The sequence below is a fragment of the Squalius cephalus genome (genome assembly GCF_949319135.1).
Source record: "Squalius cephalus genome assembly, chromosome: 24".
NCBI lineage: Eukaryota > Metazoa > Chordata > Actinopteri > Cypriniformes > Leuciscidae > Squalius > Squalius cephalus.
In genome coordinates, this window is record NC_137145.1 from 19,461,559 (window position 1) to 19,482,129 (window position 20,571).

General features: G+C 37.9%; 1 protein-coding gene and 1 long non-coding RNA gene across 6 annotated transcripts in view; one reads left to right on the forward strand and one right to left on the reverse strand.

The window, feature by feature from the left end:
• Positions 1-3,954: 3,954 nt before the first annotated feature.
• Positions 3,955-7,087, forward strand: LOC307152339. The gene is made up of 2 exons (XR_013819994.1): positions 3,955-4,164; positions 4,220-7,087. It is a non-coding gene; the product is annotated as an uncharacterized lncRNA (long non-coding RNA).
• The window catches only part of dpysl2b (dihydropyrimidinase like 2b), a 30,242-nt gene continuing 14,731 nt past the window's right edge, over positions 5,061-20,571 (reverse strand). For 4 of the 5 annotated variants that reach the window (XM_079860884.1, XM_079860882.1, XM_079860883.1 and 1 more), the window contains exons 3-15: positions 19,836-19,924; positions 19,078-19,262; positions 16,587-16,751; positions 16,360-16,421; positions 15,170-15,250; positions 14,703-14,771; positions 14,472-14,592; positions 13,910-14,066; positions 11,554-11,695; positions 11,198-11,368; positions 9,141-9,320; positions 7,968-8,133; positions 5,061-7,694 (exon numbers count right to left, since the gene is read on the reverse strand). In XM_079860884.1, coding sequence (XP_079717010.1) covers positions 7,603-7,694; positions 7,968-8,133; positions 9,141-9,320; positions 11,198-11,368; positions 11,554-11,695; positions 13,910-14,066; positions 14,472-14,592; positions 14,703-14,771; positions 15,170-15,250; positions 16,360-16,421; positions 16,587-16,751; positions 19,078-19,262; positions 19,836-19,924 — 1,680 coding nt within the window. In that variant the 3' untranslated portion in view covers positions 5,061-7,602. The remainder of the gene's footprint in view (positions 7,695-7,967; positions 8,134-9,140; positions 9,321-11,197; positions 11,369-11,553; positions 11,696-13,909; positions 14,067-14,471; positions 14,593-14,702; positions 14,772-15,169; positions 15,251-16,359; positions 16,422-16,586; positions 16,752-19,077; positions 19,263-19,835; positions 19,925-20,571) is intronic. The other variant, XR_013819993.1, reaches the window with a different exon arrangement.

The following is a 20,571-nucleotide window of genomic DNA, read 5'->3' on the forward strand; positions in this document are numbered from 1 at the left end:
TTGATGGAACGAGTAAAGTAACGCAATACAAGTCTTGCGCATTATGTAATCATATCACTTTTTGATGATATGAGCTAAGTAACGAACTTCAAGTATTGTGCATTATGTAATCAGATTACTTTCTGATGATGTGAGTAAATTAACGCATTACAAGTAATATGCATTATGTAATCAGATTACTTTTCGTTGCTATGAATAAAGTAATGCATTACAAGTAACATGCATTATGCAATCGGATTACTTTTCGATGTAACTGCAAATTACAATCTAATGAAACAATACATTTATTTACAGCCAAAAAAAAGTTACTGCAGATTAAGTATTTTCTAACCCTAACCCTAACCCTAACCGTCACAGTAATAGTAGAAATTGTAGCTGAAATATAGCTAGTGATGCATGATATCCAATTTAGTGGACATATGATCAATCAGAATTTTCTCCCAAACTTGATGTTACACTTTTTTTTGTTACCTGCATGAGTCTCAGAATGGATGGATATTCCGTAGCAACTTGGCATTTCTGACTGGAAGTCGGCCATCTCACATACAAAGGCTTTCCACTTGGTGATAGTGTGTAGGATGATGCACTAGTGTCCACTACAGAGGTTGATGTGCAACTATGCCATCAAAACCCATGCATATGCAAAAAATGGCTTTTTAATTGGCTGTCCACTGTAGTGACCTCTATGCGTGAAAGGGTTAATCTTAGGTGCATTTATATTTTTACTAATACATTATTAAAATAAAAGTTGTATCTGTTAACATTAATTAATGCACTGTGAGCTAACATGAACAAACAATAATCAAAAACAAAACAAAAAAAATGTATTTTAACTAACATCAAAAAAGAACACCCTGCTATTTTGCAAGTTCTCCCACTTGGAAATCATGGAGGGGTCTGAAATTGTCATCGTAGGTGCATGTCCACTGTGAGAGACATAATCTATAAAAACAAATCCAGAAATCACAATATATGATTTTTTAACTATTTATTTGTATGATACAGCTGCAAATAAGTATTTGAACACCTGTCTATCAGCTAGAATTCTGACCCTCAAATACCTGTTAGTCTGCCTTTAAAATGTCCACCTCCACTCCATTTATTATCCTAAATTAGATGCACCTGTTTGAGGTCGTTAGCTGCATAAAGACACCTGTCCACCCCATACAATCAGTAATAATCCAACTACTAACATGGTCAAGACCAAAGAGCTGTCCAAAGACACTAGAGACAAAATTGTACACCTCCACAAGGCTGGAAAGGGCTACGGGGAAATTGCCAAGCAGCTTGGTGAAAAAAGGTCCACTGTTGGAGCAATCATTAGAAAATGGAAGAAGCTAAACATGACTGTCGGTCTCCCTCGGACTGGGGCTCCATGCAAGATCTCACCTCGTGGGGTCTCAATGATCCTAAGAAAGGTGAGAAATCAGCCCAGATCTACACGGGAGGAGCTGGTCAATGACCTGAAAAGAGCTGGGACCACCATTTCCAAGGTTACTGTTGGTAATACACTAAGACGTCATGGTTTGAAATCATGCATGGCACGGATTGGAAGGTTCCCCTGCTTAAACCAGCACATGTCAAGGCCCGTCTTAAGTTTGCCAATGACCATTTGGATGATCCAGAGGAGTCATGGGAGAAAGTCATGTGGTCAGATGAGACCAAAATAGAACTTTTTGGTCATAATTCCACTAAACGTGTTCCCTCCTGCACAAAATCCCTCCTGCAGTGTGTGCAAACCTGGTGAAAAACTACAGGAAACATTTGACCTCTGTAATTGCAAACAAAGGCTACTGTACCAAATATTAACATTGATTTTCTCAGGTGTTCAAATACTTATTTGCAGCTGTATCATACAAATAAATAGTTAAAAAATCATACATTGTGATTTCTGGATTTTTTTTATTTTAGATTATGTCTCTCACAGTGGACATGCACCTACGATGACAATTTCAGACCCCTCCATGATTTCTAAGTGGGAGAACTTGCAAAATAGCAAGGTGTTCAAATACTTATTTTCCTCACTGTATATATATATATATATATATATATATATGACGATGATGTTGAATCACTAGTAGTGTTTCTGTAGTTTACAACAGGATTGAAATATTATGTCTTTGGTCATATTGATGATAATAGACTATTAAAAGACTCAGTAATGTCAGATTCATTTGTCTGCTTCAACATGGTCTTTGCTGGTTTCCTGATACTTTTCATATTGTGCATATTGCTGAAAATCAAAGAAAGAGTAGAGAAAATATTTCCATTCTCCCCCTTTTATTAATTTTCCATTTTTGTAACATCACTATCCAAGGGATTAGACACTTTTCAGCGCAAGCGAACATCCTCAAACAGCACAGCCAACAGTATAAACACCAGCACACAACAGGTTCACTTCTGGACTGGGGTTAATGGGGAAAGAGAGGGGCGGGACTAGAAATCATTGGCAACCTCAGACTGAACCATCTTTCAGTTCCCATCTGCATTTACATAGATTACATACCACGCATAGAAGAACATTCAAGGATACATAGCAAAGTGTGTGTGTGTGTGTGTGTGTGTGTTAGTGCCAACAGCTGCTCTGGGATCAGAGGAAATGCTTATGGCATGTTTTATTTGAACTCTTGCATATGCTCATATGTCTCAAGGAAAAGATTTGGAAAACTCACATAGGACAATTCTGTTCTCAATTTATGCCATATTTCCGCACCAGCTTAAATAATAATAAAAAAGAATTAGCTTAATATGTTTGTCTTGTTTTTTAATAATCATTATTAATTAAACTAACCATAAAGTTTAATTGAGAAGCAAAATTGTAAAAAAAAAAAAAAAAAAAAAAAAAAAAATTAAATAAAATTGAGTTTATTTTCTTATCTCACTGGCAAACCATACACATAAAATTGTTCAGGTTAAAAATGAAAGAAAATAATTCAACACTCCCTTATAACTTTAGCCTAACTCCGTTTTTCTTCTCAGTATTTTGCTCTTGTTTTACAGATGTTTAACAAGACAAAAATACCAAATAAGGTTTTTTTTTTTTTCTCTATCAATGTGTGTCAAACTATCAATCCACAGTTCAGAGGAAAACGTGCCACCAAGAAAGGCATTTAAAACAGATTCTGTCTGCTTCTCTTTTGGAAAGATGGGTACTACTGTACATAGATGGTTTGTGTTGCACTGTAATCACAACGTAGTTGAAATGATCCAGCCATTCGATGTTGTTTTAATATAGCACCAAGCCCAGAAGGGTTGCTAGGGCATATGCTTCCGATGTGTAATGTGTTGCCATCACAAATAAAAGAGTCGTCATAGTAACAGTAGAAAGGCAATGAGGTCAGCAAGACACGAACAAGAAACAGGAAGAGCGAAAACAATAATAACAGTCATGAGGTGATAACAAGCAGATACAATTTATGAGGTCAGTGACCCCTCTCACCGCCGTCATTAATACATCAGTCCATGCGAACAGAATGAATCATTATAACCTCGCGTCACCCTCTATTTGAGATACACATTCATTCCAACAGAAAGCGCGCACAAAGACAGTCTCGCGGTGCTATAGTAACGTTTTTTCCCCCTCCCGCAGCGGTTTCGCTTAATGAACGTACGATTTGCGTAACAAACCATAAACACATTATTAAAATTTAAAACGAGTCAAAATGGACATTTTAGTGAGGAGAGCATAATGTCCTGACTCCTGATAACTTGGAGAACTGGAAGAAAAACGTAATTTTCTTAATCTGTAGGCTATTTGTGTCGTGCTTTCTAGTAAAAAGATTAACATTGTTAAAACAAGACAAATTTACATTGGATGCAAAACTGCATAAGATATGAAGACTTATTGTATTTTGAATTAAATATTTTTTTTATTATTACATATTTTTGACATATTTACTGGAAAACGATTTTGTTTAAGTTTCCTATGGAACCCCTTAAGGGGGATATCGGAGGAATAATTATTAATTATATATATATATGTATATATATAACATTTGTGTTGTTTCGTAAAAAAGTATTGTATTCCCATAGAAACTTTGCGTTCACAGGAACAACCTTTGCATGTTCCCCTAGAAGCGTTTTGTGTGTGAACTTAAATTTTCTTGGGGGAACGCAAAATATTTGAGAGAGAGCTCAAATATTGAAATACAGTTTTCCCTCGTAGTTTTCCCATACGTCCCTACTTCATATTATTAATTTTACTTAGTTTTCTCTGAAGAACAAAAGTTTTGCGAAAATGAATGCAGAAGCATTGAAAATATTTTTCCACCCCATGTCCCTTTAGGGGCTCTGTAGTTTCCTCACTTTGGAACAAACAATTGTGTGTCTTTGAGTAGGCTACACACTAAGCATACAACAACTAAGCAGCAGTGAATATGCAAGGTTAGACCTTGCCAGTGCTGGAATGAACTGGAGACTGTGTGTGTTTGTGTGTGTTTCTCTGTGTTGAGTCATAGAGGAAAAGGCAAGCAATGGAGAATGATGATACAGGCCAAGATTTTGCTGATGTGCATGAGGGAAAAGAAAACAGCTGGAGGACAGGTTTAGTAAATGAAAAACAGATTATACAAGAAAAGTTCCGCCATCAGATGTCAAGATTTAAGGAAGGCACATTAAACCCAGTTAAAGCCTTTTATAACTGTGTTTTACTTTTATACTATGCCTCCTTCGTCTGGGCTGAACATAAGGTTTAGCACCATCTACAAAACGTGGATTATCGTTACGGTTTAAAACCCCATAAAATTAAAATGACAGTTTTGTGGCGTTAAGTGAATGTATATTATTGTCTAATGTACTCATATGTTAGCAAATAAACACATTTAAAATGTACAGTCTTTCTCTTCAGGAAAAAATGAACCAGAAATATTGATGACTCATCTTGTACAACACATTTGTGTCCAATCAAATGCACTCTAGAATGAGAATGTCCCTCCCACAATACCACACGGCACACGCAACCGACTAGCATTAGCAAATACCAAATCATAATTAATGGCTGTGATGTACCCAAAAGCCATTTAAAATAAAATAAAAACATGATCTTTCCATGTGTTTAGCCAAACTTCATGTTTCAATAGGAAATGTCAAACACAGGAAAAGAAAACTGATAACGCACTAAAGGCTATATCAGCTAACCTAGCGAGCTAGCTGCTCAGTGCATTGCCCTTTGTGCTTTTAGGGCATGTTTTTCATGTTTTCAGACCAACTTGGATGAAAAACAAACAGATTAACAGAAAATCTCTTTCATTCTTTGATTAAAACAACAACAACACTAAAACATGGAGCTGCCATGTTGCCATGTTCAACACAGCTATTGAAAATCACTTACTCGGTTTTATTTTTATGATATTATGACAGTATGTAGCATTTTACTGTACTGGATGTCAGATGGAAAAATGGATGTCGACATTAAGAATGGCACTGACAACTCATACTCAGAAAAGCCTTTCAAAAGCACCATGACGAGTTAAGAGAAAAAATATGGCACCTTTGTATCGGTTAACCGGCTATTTTACATTTAAGAGTTAAGAGAAAAATCTGGCACCTTTATATCGGTTAACCGGCTATTTTACATGATTTAACAGCCTTTCAGTTGTTTCAAACAAAAAACACAAACAAGCTCTTGCAGCAATACTCAGCGTTATAAGTCCATCTCCGGCACAGCTTGGAGTTAAAGATACAAAAAAAGACACATTAGCGTAAGGTCTGCGATATCACATTTGTTGATATAGAAATTTGCGGTATAACCACTCAATATCGTAAAATCTAACGACTCACAAGGCTTATTCGTACTGCGCAGCAACCAAATCTACAGAAACCCGTCTGGGTTTTTTTTGGCCCTCAAGCCAAAAGTATACTTCGGTTTTTACGCATAAGCATAAGGTAAATATCATCACGTCAATGTCAGCAGCATAATACGCGAGCAGCCGGATTTTTGTAAACTAGTGTACTCTATAAGCTCAGCTAGCACATGGGTTTTGATTAAAAAAATATGATTAATTTGTCCACAAGGTGGCCCTCGTCGTTGTTTCATAGAGGAAAAAGAAACGTGGGGATTAAGCGTTTGTGTGAGAGATTAATAAATTCACGCGACTACTTTGAACGAGTAAAAAAATCTTTTTTTTTTTTGATAACATTTACGGTCATAACTTCGATGAGAAATAACGCAGACACAGGACAAGGATGAAACATTCTAAGTGACCGTTCACACAGAACGTGTTTTTCCATTCCACTGTGCAACTTTTTCTTAGTTTTTCTATGTAAACAAGCGTTAGACAGATGTGTTTGCCGCGTCTCGCACACGACACTGCGTTTAAAAAAAAAACCCACACCACTCAAGTTAAAAGTTCAACTTAAAAAAAAAAAAAAAGTCTTGAGACCTTGTTTTTTTGTACCATTCAACTGCCCGCGTCTTGCGTTTTTCAAAGCAAAAACACGTTCTGTGTGAACCGGCCCTAATGCACATGTTCGGCTGTACGCATGTCAAAAATGTAAGTAGGCCTATACTTTAGGCTCTAGTGCATTAGGAAATTGTTACTAATTTCACAGCGCCACATCCACTTTGCTCTTTATAAGAGATGTAACAGCCTTAACCCTAACACCTTTAGCTAACATGTCTGCTAAATTCTCAATAATCCTCACAGAAACAGCCCTCTGTTTCTTCACAGCCAAAAACAACCTGGACTTTCTCCTATTCTTAAACTTTAGAATTAAAGCAGCTTGTGCAGAAAAAAAAAAAAAAAAAGAATAGATCAAGTTTCTTTTGGAATGAGGAACAAGGAACATTTCCAGCTAGAATCACTTGTGGTCCTCTCATATTTTCTCTAACGTTGCTAAGCTGCTTGTTTTTACATGCGGTTTCTTCTGCAATAACATTAACATTGTTAATTAAATATCTCTGGTTGTGAAACAAAACATGTTTTTTAATTAGCAACCACTGGAAAAGCTTTCTTTTATTGACTGTTACAGAAATTATCGCATTGAATGCCACGGAAAGGGCCGGAATACGGTCAGGGGTTCATTGATGTAAACTGATTGTTTGAGTAAAAAATAAAAAATAAAAAACGTAATAAAAAAAGCCTAAAAATATAGACATTCCTAATGTAATAAAAGTCCTAATAGACTTTTTGCCACAAACAATGACACAAGAAACCCAGTACTCTAACCCTTGCCTTGTTAATAAGTAACAATGATGAACAGCTTCTCTAGTACACACACTTGATCCCTCCGATTTCAAAAAGCAAATAAAGTTAAATACAAAAATAATAACATGACTCATGGTGGGTAGAAAGTACAGTATAAAAATCATACAATCAGAAGTGCTCAAATGTGGATGTTACATTTTTCCTTTCTTCACATGAGGCAAATACTTTTTTTTTTTTTTGTCTAGATGTCTTCTTTAGGAAGTGGTGTTGGGTTGGGAAAAGAAAAACAAGGGAAAAAGGCGAGAGCTCGGGGGTTGGGAGAGTAGGGAGTGAAGAATCATAGGCCCTGTGGAGGGTTCGGTTCTTGATTTGACACGGTGGTTTCAGCAAACCCCTCCGTTTATAGACACCCCTCCCCCCAAACCCACTGTTCTCCTGTCGGCTGGAGGACAGGGGTCTAGCCCAGGCTGGTGATGTTGGCCCTGCCACCAGGGGGCGCAACGATGCGCTGGGTGTTGCGGCGGGGGATGTTGTCGTCAACCTGAGCACCTGAAACCGATAAATCAAAAGGAAATCACCTTATGATGCATATATTTTTTACATGATGACACTCTTCCAGTGAAAAAGTGGATAATTCATTTAAGTCAATTATATAAAACAACAAGTATCTCGCTAATATTAAAATTCTGGCTGGTACAGATGAGCCGACAAATAAAATAAAGTAAAATAATAAAACTTAAAATAAAATACTACAAGTGAATTTAGGTACTGATATGTCATGCATCTCAATTGATTTCTAATTGATTTCCTTGCAATGCTCACCAGAGAGACTGAAGCCAGACTGGTGCAGGTTGCGGACCGGTTGAGCGGGCTGCTTGGCAGGAGAGGTCTTGGCAGAGGAAGCAGGGGTCACAGCTTTGGGCGTCACTGAGACTTCACAGACCGGCCCGTCGTAGAGACCCCGTGGGACGCCCCTCAGTTCTGCAAGCTAAGAAACAATGGTGCATGATAATATTAGTAAAACACTGATAACCTAAAACATTTAGAAAACCACAAACAGTTCACCTTTAATAAGCATTAAGTGACATTTATATTAAAAGGCAAAATATACTCATTTATGAATAAGTATATTTATAACAGAATAAGCATATATGAGCAGTATCACATGAGTAGCAGTGCGATATGACTGTATATCAGCACAGCTGTGATTCGGATGTAGGTAATCACTGCGTGCTGATATATGCCATATATATATATATGGTTACGAGTGTGATGTTGCGTTTATACAACAGTTTGATGGCACAAGTGAGTAAATAATTAAGAAACAACAACGGAGTGTCTTCAAAAACCCTCTTTTGTGCAGAACTACTTCCTTCCGCCACGGATTCAAATCTCAAAAATTCAGCTTTGCATCACAGGAATAAATGACATTTTAAAATATATTCAAATAGAAAAATCAGTCATTTTAAATTGTAAAAATATTTCACGATAGTCCTTTTAAATAAATGCATAATGCATAGATGCACTATATACACGTATACTGTATATGCCATTCAGTATATACACCCACTGCGGGTCAAAACTTAGAAATAATTACAACATTTTTACAAAGAAGTCTTTTATGATAACCAAGGGTGTATTTAATTGATCAAAAAGACAGTAAACCATTCATATTGTGAAAATCAATGTTGAAAACACCAACGCTAGAATATTTGTTATGGTATTATATTCTATAAAAATTATATTGTAATATTTAAAAAAATCCTATAATAATAATAATAATAGTAATAAAAAAAAAATATATATATATACACACACACACACACACACACACACACACACACACACACACACACAGACAATGAATACTTATAATAATATATACAATTAATAACAAGTAATAATAATAATAAACCGGTATGATAATAAATAATATGGTCAGCGGCAGATTGTGTATCTCTAGATTTCGTTGAAAAACGTTGATCTATAACTCACCCTGCTGCGAGCCTTTATCCTCTTGTAGACATAGTCAGGGAAAGGCTTACGGCTCACGTAGCGTCCAGATCCCTCTGTGGTGTGGAGATTTCCATCCTCCAGTACGATCTTTCCCTGGCTGATGACCACCAGGGGCACCCCGCGCACCTCGGTACCCTCGAAGATGTTGTACTCCACTGCCTGGAAAACAAGAAGCAACGGCATGACACTGCATGTTGAAACTCCGTTTCGGGATCAGGATCAGTACACAACACAAAACCATACTGATGATTTGCAGACATTCCCGACGTCATTTGCACAAACTCTGCTCTCCTTGAGAGATAGTTATTTTGCATTGCTCTAAAATTCCTTCCACATACTGAAGCATGATATTCCGGTGAAAATGGAGGTGATGATGATATCCCATGTTGGAAATCATTATTGATCCTTTCAGAAAGCTATTTAAACAATATGTTGAGGACAAGATGTCAGAACAGACCATATTTGCAGCCCACCTGTTTAGAACGGTTGTAGAAATACAGTACAAAGAAAAATTGTGGAAATGGGAGGGAGTGAATGAGGGAGGAAGTATTGTATATTAAAGTTTACAGGGTGTGTGTGTGCTGGCACGTGTGAACACCCTTCTGAAGGCTACTGGCGCTTTGCTAAAAGCAATACAGAACATCCCACATGACCTAAAAACAGCATGAGGTTATTCAGTGAATCTGATAATCAACACACACACATGCTCAAACACCTACAGTCCTGAATACACACACACACTCAGGACTTTTGTCTTGTTTTCCAGTACTGTCCCTGAGAAGCAAAACTGTGTAAATATTAAGCAGTCACCACCATTCAAAAGTTTGGGGTCTGTAAGATTTTAAAAGTTTTAAGAACTTAAAGAAATCTCTAATGCTCACCAAGGCTGTGTTTATTTTAAAACGTTCAAGATTCTTTGGGATGAATAGAAAGTTCAAAAGGGATAATTCTTTAAATATTGAGTGAGGTTTAGGCTTAAAACAAGAAAAAAATTTATCTATTTGCAAATGAAAATCAAGATTTTTTTTCTTCTAAAACAAGTATATTTTATATTATTAAATATTATATATTATATTAGATATTGCTAATTTATTAATAATATAAAATAAATATATTAAAACATTAAATGTATTAATATATTATTAATGTTATTATTAATTATACCTATAATGTATATAAATGTAATATATTTAAATATTTAACACAAATCTTTATTTTAGGATGTTTAGATATATTGTTAAATATAAAATCCACTAGACAAAAGAACACAACCCTCTAAGGCCAATGTGTTTTAAGCTCATGAACACAAATAGAAGACATGGCATCCTGCACAGTGTTACGCCTCCAAACCAGGAGGGAGACATCAATTACCCAGGCAGAGCTCCGAATGACATCACTCGCATGAGTAACATGCCCACGCCCAACATTTGGTCAGCACAACCAATGTTCTATGGTCAGGAAAGCAAACCACGTCCTTAAAAACACAACTTTGCTCACTGGTTAACTATACTGAGGGACATAAATTTGATGGCATGAATACATGTCAAATCACATAAACACAATCAATCAATAATGTGCATTAATGAGTCACAGTAAGACCAGGAACATGTGTTAGGAAAGTATTAGGGTCTATTTTGATGTCTAAAACTTTCTGAGTGTTTGACATGGAAATGGATATGACAATGTTGTTCTGTTTGGTCTTGGCGGAATAGATCTGCTACGCTGCTGCTGTTATTGCTGCTGCTGTTCAATATAGCATCGATGAATTACCCGTAGCAGATTTATGCAGGTGGAGCGTTTCAGAAAGCACGCTGTAACTGCTACAGCAAATGCTGACCAAGTATTTGAAGGTTGAGCAGTGAGTTCATTGGCTACTGATGCGGCAGGAACCAATCATCTGTGCCCTATAGAATGATGTGATTGCAAGCAAATTGAGTTAAGGACCTATCAGCCTGCGCCACCTAGCGTTTCATGACCGAACTTTGTATTTCACGTTGGTTTTAAACACACATGACATTGCTGACAGCAGAACTCACCAGATTGTGGCTCTTCGCTGAGATGATCTTTGTAACATCAGGCTCCCACAGAACCAGATCAGCATCTGAGCCCACGGCAATGCGGCCCTTACGTGGGTACAAGTTGAAGATTTTAGCGGCGTTTGTGCTGGTGACGGCCACAAACTGATTTTCATCCATTTTTCCAGTTACCTACGAATGACAGGGACCACAGGGAGAGATTTGTCTTGTTTGTGTTTGTGTCCACTTGAGTGTGCTTGTCTGTTCAGCTCGGACTGTTTAGACTGATTTTGTTTATATGATGGAAGGAAGAGTAGATGCTGCACTGTGGAAACTTGTAACTCCTTACTGTTTGCAGACTAGTATTTCTGTCTCACCACACATTTGTCCCAGATGATGGACATCCTTTCCTCAGTGCCATTGGTTCCTTCAGGGATGAGGGTGAAGTCATCTTTACCCACAGCTCTCTGGGCGGTGTTAAAGGTGCAGTGAGCGCTTCCTGTTACCTGCAGATCCCCACTATAAGAAAACACATATAATGTTAGGACAAAACAAATGGGTCAAACAGTTCCATTTATATACTCAGCAAACCCTTTTCACGTTTGAGTCGTCTTTAAAGACCCCCTGTGGTGAAAATCAAGTTTTTAAGGTTGTTTATATGTCTATGTGGTGTTTTTAATATGCTTTAAAGCAAGGTTGTCAAACTCAGTTCCTGGAGGGCCACAACCCTGCAGAGTTTAGCTTCAACCCTAATCAAACACACCTGATCCAGCTAATCAAGGTCTTCAGGATTACTAGAAACTTCCAGGCAGGTGATTTTGGAGCTGGTTGGAGCTAAACTCTGCAGGACAGTGGCCCTCCAGGAACTGAGTTTGACACCCCTGCTTTAAAGGGTCATGAAACCCTAAACAAACTTTTCTGAGATTTTAACAGAGAGGTATGTGTGTTGAACATCATTGAAGACAATGTTAGCATCTGTTAGATTTAATTAGATTAAATAGATTTCATCTTCCAGGTTTAAAATGTACATTGTGTCCACGTCACAGGTTGTAACTGGCAGTGCACTATAGTACTTTGATGACACATCGGTGTCTCAATTATTCATGAGACTGAGTTTTGTGAGGAAGACTTGAGCTGAAAGAGGGGGGTTTCATGACTCTTTAAGACAAACCATGTGAAAAGTCATAAGTCCACACAAGAGTATTTGCTCCTTAATACTGCAGTGATCTAAAATCTCAAAAACGCGGTTTGAAATCGCCAGTGTTTCTGACGTCACAAACTACCTTGTAAACCAAACACGTTAAAGTGCCGACGGGCTTTAGCATATCATCATTACTATGCTCTGATGCAGGGGAGTCTCAAGAGAAGCCAGGTTTATCCAGGTATATTTTCTGTTGATATGAATAATTGTTCTCAGTCGGAAAAGGGTGTCTTGCTCACTTCAGGCTGGTGCAGATTTCCTGCCTCATGTGGAGGAGTTCAAGTATCTTGGGGTCTTGTTCACGAGTGAGGGAAGGATGGAACGGGAGATCGACAGACGGATCGGTGCAGCTTCTGCAGTATTGCGGTCCATGTACTGTTCTGCCGTGGTGAAGAAGGAGCTGAGCTGTAAGGCGAAGCTCTCGATTTACCGGTCGATCTACGTTCCTACTCTCACCTACGGTCATCATGAGCTGTGGGTCATGACCGAAAGGACACAAAATCTCTTTCTCGGACCTTTTCCTTGACTGTTCCCTGCTGGTGGAATGATCTGCCTAACTCAACCAGAGCCATTTTCAAGAAACGGCTGAAGACACATCTTTTTCGGCAGCACTTGATCCATTAATACTAACACTTTCTCTTCTATTCTATATCTATTTATACAAAAATAAAAATAAAATACATGTACTGCGTTAGATTAAACTGGGAAGGTCATAGCACTTGCATATTGTTGTCCTATTGTTAGTTTAACTGCTTCTATTGTTCTCATTTGTAAGTTGCTTTGGATAAAAGCGTCTGTTAAAAGAATAAATGTAAATGTTAATGCTGACTGTTATTATTATTTTAATAAATATTTAAAATTATAAATTTTTATGATCACTTTGAATAACTTGTAATTATATTTTGTATATTCAATTTAATAATTCAAAATAATAATAATGATAATGGTAACACTTTACAATAAGGTTCATTATTTAACATTAGTTAATGTATTAACTAACAATGAGCAATACATTTGTTACTGTATTTGTTAATCTTTGTTAATGTTAGTTAATAAAAATACAGCTGTTCATTGTTTGTTCATGTTAGTTCACAGTGCATTAACTAATGTTAACAAATGCAACCTTTGATTTTAATAACGTATTAGTAAATGTTGAAATTAATATTAACTAAGATTAATAAATGCTGAAGAAGTATTGTTCATTCTTAGTTCATGTTAACTAAGGTAGTTAACTAATGTTAGCTAATGAACCTCATTGTAAAGTGTTACCATGATAATTATAATAATGTAAGAATTTTATTATTATTTCTTAAATTTGATGCAGCATTAAAAGTAAACTACACGGCAGACTTAAACTGAACTGGGTTCAATTCGCTTAATTTGGAACTTACACACATTAGCCAAAGTTTTATGAACCGCTCTCAGACCACATAAAATAAGTTAATTTCTCAAGGTACACTTAGGGCTTCACAACCAAAACAAATCAAATCATAAATGCATCCTAAAAATGAACAGACATAAAGTGATCTTACCATGACAGCAGCGAGTTGAGATAGTCCGGTGTGGTGGGATCTGGACTCAAGGGTGGGGACGTGACGTAGGCGGCGGCCTTGGCCCAGTTCTTGCTCCAATAGTGTGAGCCGTCCGTGCCAAGACTTGCTGTGATTGGCTCTCCATAGACTACAGTGCCTAAATGGTTCAAAGATACTGAATTAGGAACAGCATATATAATTTCACTCTAATTCCCTTGCCTAATTCTGGAGCCTAACCACTATGATGTCATTTCTTGCGCTCTAGCCAAGAACAGCTGAGTCATAGCATGCTGATTTCTTTTTTTCTTTTTTTTATTGCACTACTGCAGTGCATCCCTGCTCATAAAACCTGCCTTGCTTGTCCAGTCTAATAATACCTCATTTTAATGGCGCGGACAGAGTGGGATTAGATCAAACCACCTCAGAATGTTCTTCCATTTTGGTAATTCAACCTTGAATGTTTCAGAATGGGTCAGTTGATAACTTGATTAAATCAAAGGCAGACCAATCCTAGAGTCGCCATATTTAGTTTTATATTGCGATATATTATTTTGCATCACACCTTTTTTCCTGGCCTGGGCGATGACATCAGCAGCACTTTTGCTCATCACCTTGGTGACGTAAAGAGGGCAGTTGGTCTGATTGGCCACTGTTACAGAGCGGTTGACTGCTTCCGCCTCCACCTAAATGATCCATAAAACCAATTCAATACAAAGGTTTTCTTCTACGAAACTATGTTTCCTTCTGATGAGAAAATGGAAAATATCTGTTCCCAGTATTCACTGCCATTCACCTCCTCTGGACGACTGAGGACATGTCCCTCTGGTCCAGTGATCCCCAACTCGAAAATCCTGCGCTGCTCCTATTGAAAGAAAGAAAGAAAGAAAGAAAGAAAGAGAGCGGGATGGGGAGATAAGAGTAGCATGAGATCACCGCATCTTTAAATAATCATGTCATGGTCTCAATATATACTGTATACATTAAAAACAATACATTTTATCTCCACAACCAAACTTTGTCCTCATTACAAAGAGTTTTCTTATCTTCATAATGATAAATACACACAACCCTGAGCCAAAAGTCATCTGCAATTAATTATATCGACCTCATGTAGGAATATTTCCTTTGGGTTAGCTCGCCAATATAAAGTCTGAGTGTTCATTGTGGAACATATGTTTTGATTTAACATCTCCAAACAGTTTATTGTTGATATTAACTCTGAGTAATGGAGCTCAGTGCTGGACTCTCTGAAGATCTCACCTCGGCTATGATGTCTCCGTTCTCAGCATGGACCTGAGCGATGGCCCCGAGGTCCCGAATTACACTCAACACTTCGTAGATCTGCACAGAAACACACATTTGACCTCACTCAAGAAGGAACGCCAAATATGACAGAAGCATGCTTAAAACAAATGCAATGGTCACCGCCAGACTATTAAAGCATCATTTGTTTATAAATTGCCAAGGGACTCTATTTAGATATACTCAATGAGAATTAGAACATAAACACCCAACCCCAAGAAACTTGGCACTGTACCCCCTAAAACTGTGATGGTAACAGATGGAAGACTTTTTTTTTTTAATTTTTAAAAACATTTTAAGTGCATGATTCCATGATTTATCAATCCTGAGAGAAATCATGGCATCTGTGGCACATCATGCTTCAACGTACTTCAAAAAATACCATGGTTTTACTATGGTCCATGTCCAAAATCATGGTAATACCTAGTGCATAGTTAGGGTTAAACTGCAAAAGTCACATTAAACAGCAAAATAAACGAATAAAATCCAATGTAATTCAAAACCTTAGTAATACCATGGTATTTTTGTAAATGTAGTCAGGATTTTCCAAAAAAACTAAAAGTCACATTAAACTGAATGAATGAATGAATGAATGAACTTTAAAATAAAATACCATGGTTTATGGTAAGTTTAAGGTATGTCCAAAACCATAGAAATAGTAATACCATGGTCACATTAAACTGCAAACTTAAAAATAAATGAAATTAATAAATGAACAAACAAATATGCTTCAAAAAATACTATGGTTTGACCATGGTACATGTACATTTTTAATGCATAGTCAGGCTTTTTATCCAGAAAAGAAAAGTCATGTTAAAATGCACACTCAAAAAACAAACAAACAAATAAATAAATGAACCAATGTACTTCAAAAAAATACCATGATACCATAGTATATTTCCAAAACAATGCTAATACCATCCTTTCTTTGGGCCATTAAGGTGTTTTGCATTGTGAAAACGTTCATGACAATTTAGCAACATGGTCTTTATGTTTCTGTATCTTATTGGTCCAAAAAAATAAACTTTCTTATCTTTAAATTTTCTCTTTTGATTTCGTGGTTATATATGACCTGGGTGTGTTTTTGACAGGTTTCATGAGATCCTAGAAGACAAGTAAGAATGTGCAACTCACGGAGGAAGTCATACCTGGGAATCAGTGAGCTGGAAAACGTCTTTGTAAGCCAGGTAGACGAGGAAAGAGTTAATGCCTGCACACAAAGACGGGATATGAAATTACAGAGGGAAATGTCGGTGAGACATTAGATGAAACAGCGCAGCAGCAGAATTCCTGACCGATGGAGTAAACGCTAACTCTGGTGGGTTTGTACAGCAGATACAGATGTTCACATAAGGGAATGCTGGCAGTGCTTTACCGTGATCTTTGACGAGCGTCTCCATGTCCTCTTGAACACCCTTGTGCCATTCGGTGATGTCCACGTGAAGGGAATAGTCGCAGCACGCTTTGCTGTCCGCCCATTCCCGCCACTGATTGAAGGCTGAGATCAAACTCGTCCCGGGTTCAGGCACCACATGATCGACTGTTCACAAACACACAGTGGTTAGGCAGATATTAAAGAGACTCCTACAGATTAAAAAGCACTTCAATCAGTTAAGTAATGCCGCTCAAAGCTGAAATGAGGACAAACAGAGACATGAAAACAGTCTCTTGTACTATTTTAAGCACACTGTCTCCATCCGGTCTGCCATATACTGACACACACTAAATGATGGCTGCATCATAAAGGATACAGCGACTCAGCCAAACATAGCAGGTCTAACCAAAGCTTAACTGTGTTATCTGTATTAAGACCATAGGAACCACAGGCAAATTGGAGAAAGTGTGAGTGGTTACTAGATGGTCGCTATGGCACTGTCATGGTTGCTAGGGTGTTGCTTACTGGCCCAAGTTTCTGCGATTTTCTGGTCCCTGAATATTAGCAGTTGCTAAGGTGTTATAAGCAGTGTTTAAAGGATTACTATGCATTTGCTCAGGGGTTGTGGGTGGTTGCCAGGGTGTTGCTAGGTGGTTGCTATGGTTATGTTGGTGGTTTCTTAAGTATTGTTAGGTGGTTGTGGGTGGTTGCTATTGTATTGTTGGTGGCTTCAAGGGCAGTGATAAGGTATTACTATACATTTGCTCAGGTGTTATGGGTGGTTGCCAGGGTGTTGCTATGGGGTTGTGGGTGATTACTAGCAGAGACAATTTATATGAGACATGCCACTTCCTCAATCCTCAATACAACTATATAAGGAAAACCCGTAACGGCAAAGATGGCGGTTGTATGCACATGTCCCGCCCCTCCCGCTGGAAAGCCAATCATCTGCTTTTAACAGTCAGCAGCTGACCACTAAGGAGCGAATGTACAGTGACGTGACATAACTGCCATATTCAACCTGTGCTTTCGCGCTGTGGCTGGCGCTGAGCCAAAGACGGACGCGCTCAGCGCTTGTCATAGGCTATATCACAACTGTTCAGTGTTTTAACCACATAATGTTTATTTTAGGTTTCAGACATTTAAATACATTGTTTAAGTGCTTGGCACAACACCGGCATTCTGGATAGAGACGTAAATGAAGTTTGGTGTCCTGAACGTGAACCCTTGCGCATGCGTAGTAAAGGTATAACCTGTGGGGGAAAAAGGCATTTTAAACCTTATTTTGGGGCAAAGTCATCAAACTTTTTCAGCGATTTTTATCATATTTTACTGCTGTTTCTATACATGCAGTTTTTATGTCCCAGTGACCAGTGAAAGTGCAGTTCTGACTCTCTGCCCATTCATTTAGATAGGAGCCTGGTCTTGTTAGTCCGAAATAGCTGCCCGGAGGCGTTGCCAAGATGGCGGCCGAGTGGCACGACTTGCCTAAAAGGACTTTGTTACTAGGCAGTTGTTGGTGGTTGCTATGGGATTGGGCCTTATAATATTCTTTTCCCTAGATATTAGCAGTTGCTAAGGTGTTTTGAGTAGTGTTTAAATCATTACTATGCATTTGCTCAGGAGCTGTGGGTGGTTACCAGGGTGTTGCTAGGTGGTTGCTATGGTAAGGTTATGTTGGTGGTTGCTAAAGTATTAATATGTGGTTGCTAGGTGTTTGCTATTGGATTGTTGGGGGCTTCCAGGGCAATGATAGGGCATTCCTATGCATTTGCTCAGGTGTTGTGGGTGATTGCCAGGGTATTGCTATGGTTATGTTGGTGGTTGCTAAAGTATTGCTATGTGGTTGCTAGGTGGTTGTGGGTGGTTGCTTTTGGATTGTTGTTGGCTTTCAGGGCAGTGATAGGGCATTCCTATGCATTTGCTCAGGTGTTGTGGGTGGTTTCCAGTATGGTGTATTGTGGTTACTGTGGTATTGTGGGTGGTTGCCGGGGCGCTGCTAAGTGGTTACTTTAGTGTTGTGGGTGGTTTCTAGAGTGTTTCTAGGTCATTGAGGGTGGTTGCTTTAGGGCATTGTTTACTAGCCCAAGTCGCTGTTTGTCTGGTCCATAGATATTAGTGGTTGCTAAGGTATTTTGAGTAGTGCTAAAAGTGTTACTATTTGTTTGCTCGCGTGTTGTGGGTGGTCGCCAGGGCATTGCTAATGAATTACTACATGGTTGTTATGATATTGTGGGCAGTAATGTGTTACTAGTAACACGTTACAATAATAACATTACAATAAGTATTAATATTACTTTTAAAAAAGGGTAATGAGAAATAAATGAAGTTTTTGAGTAACAAGCCCAACAATGGTTGCGGGTTGTTGTTGGGGCATTTCTAGGTGGTTGCAAAGGCATTGTTAAGTGGTTGCTATGATGTTCTATGCAGACAGTGTGCAGACTGATCTCAAGTCAGTTTCTCAGCATACTGAGGCCAGTTTGACACATACTGATCATGGTGGTTCCTCCAGCCAGCGCAGCGCGGGTGCCTTGGTAGAAGTCATCTGCAGAAGTCATGCCCCTGTCAGGCATCTGGAAGCGTGTGTGCACATCAATGCCACCTGGCATCACCATACGCCCATGGGCATCGATGGTTTTCACCCCACCGGGCACTATCAGATTTTCTCCAATTTGCCTGAGAGTGAGATATGAAAAATGCAATACTAGTTATACAATTGGATGAATCTTAATTTAATTTCAAAAGCCAAATTTAAAGGGCTATTTCATTATCTCATTATGTGTCATGTGATATAAAGGCACATTTTGTACACACTAACCTCATAACCGAAGACTGCTGAGAGACAGATCTATCTATCTATCTATCTATCTATCTATCTATCTATCTATCTATCTATCTATCTATCTATCTATCTATCTATCTATCTATCTATCTATCTATCTATATCTCTCTGTCTCCATCTATCTATCTATCTATCTATCTATCTATCTATCTATCTATCTATCTATCTATCTATCTATCTATCTATCTATCTATATCTCTATATCTCTATATCTCTATATCTCTGTCTCCATCTATCCATCTATCCGTCTATCTATCTATCCATCTATCTATCCATCTATCCATCTATCCATCTATCTATCTATCTGTCTATCTGTCTGTCTGTCTGTCTGTCTGTCTGTCTGCCTGTCTTCCTCTCATTTGATTAGCAATCTGTTACATATTAATTTAAGAATCTCTCATACTCACTTGATCAGGCCATCCTCTATATAGATGTCGGCACAGAACGACTGATCATCATTCACAATCTTAGCCCCTTTAATCAAGAGACGGTCACTCTGTAAAGACAGATAAAATTCGCCTTAGTATCCCATCGAATTGTGTAAACGGTCTATTCACCTTGGCACAGCACTGAAGAACACTGCTGCAAGGTGAAGATGGTGTTAGAAGCATTCATTAAATATATACTCAACATCAGTCAGGAGAACTGATGAGTATAAAACATAATATACTACAAAACTACTAATTTAACAGGAGCCAGTAAATCAAAGCTTATAAGGAACCAGTATAGTGTCGCTCGCATTCTTTATAAGGAGCATCACTCAATTCTGTGGCCCTCACAATTATAAACACATGTTCACCATGGAACATTTATCTGTCACTGTGCTACAATGTGCTCTGTTAAACATTGAAGACTGAGCTGAAACTGACATTTCTAATCTAGTGTGTACTGATTCAGTACTGGGGATTTTTAATTTTCTAATCTAGTGTGTACTGATTCAGTACTGGGGATTTTTAATTAATCTCAGTGACTCAAATCTTTGAAGCCATTCACCAAAATGATTAGTTCCTATTCACTCACTGATTCGTTTAGTGGCCTTTCAACAGGTTATATAGTTACACTAGTAGGTTTTTGAGTGTTATCAATAGTCTTTTGAGTGTTATGAGTGAGTCAATTAATAATTCACTCAACCAATTTGATAAA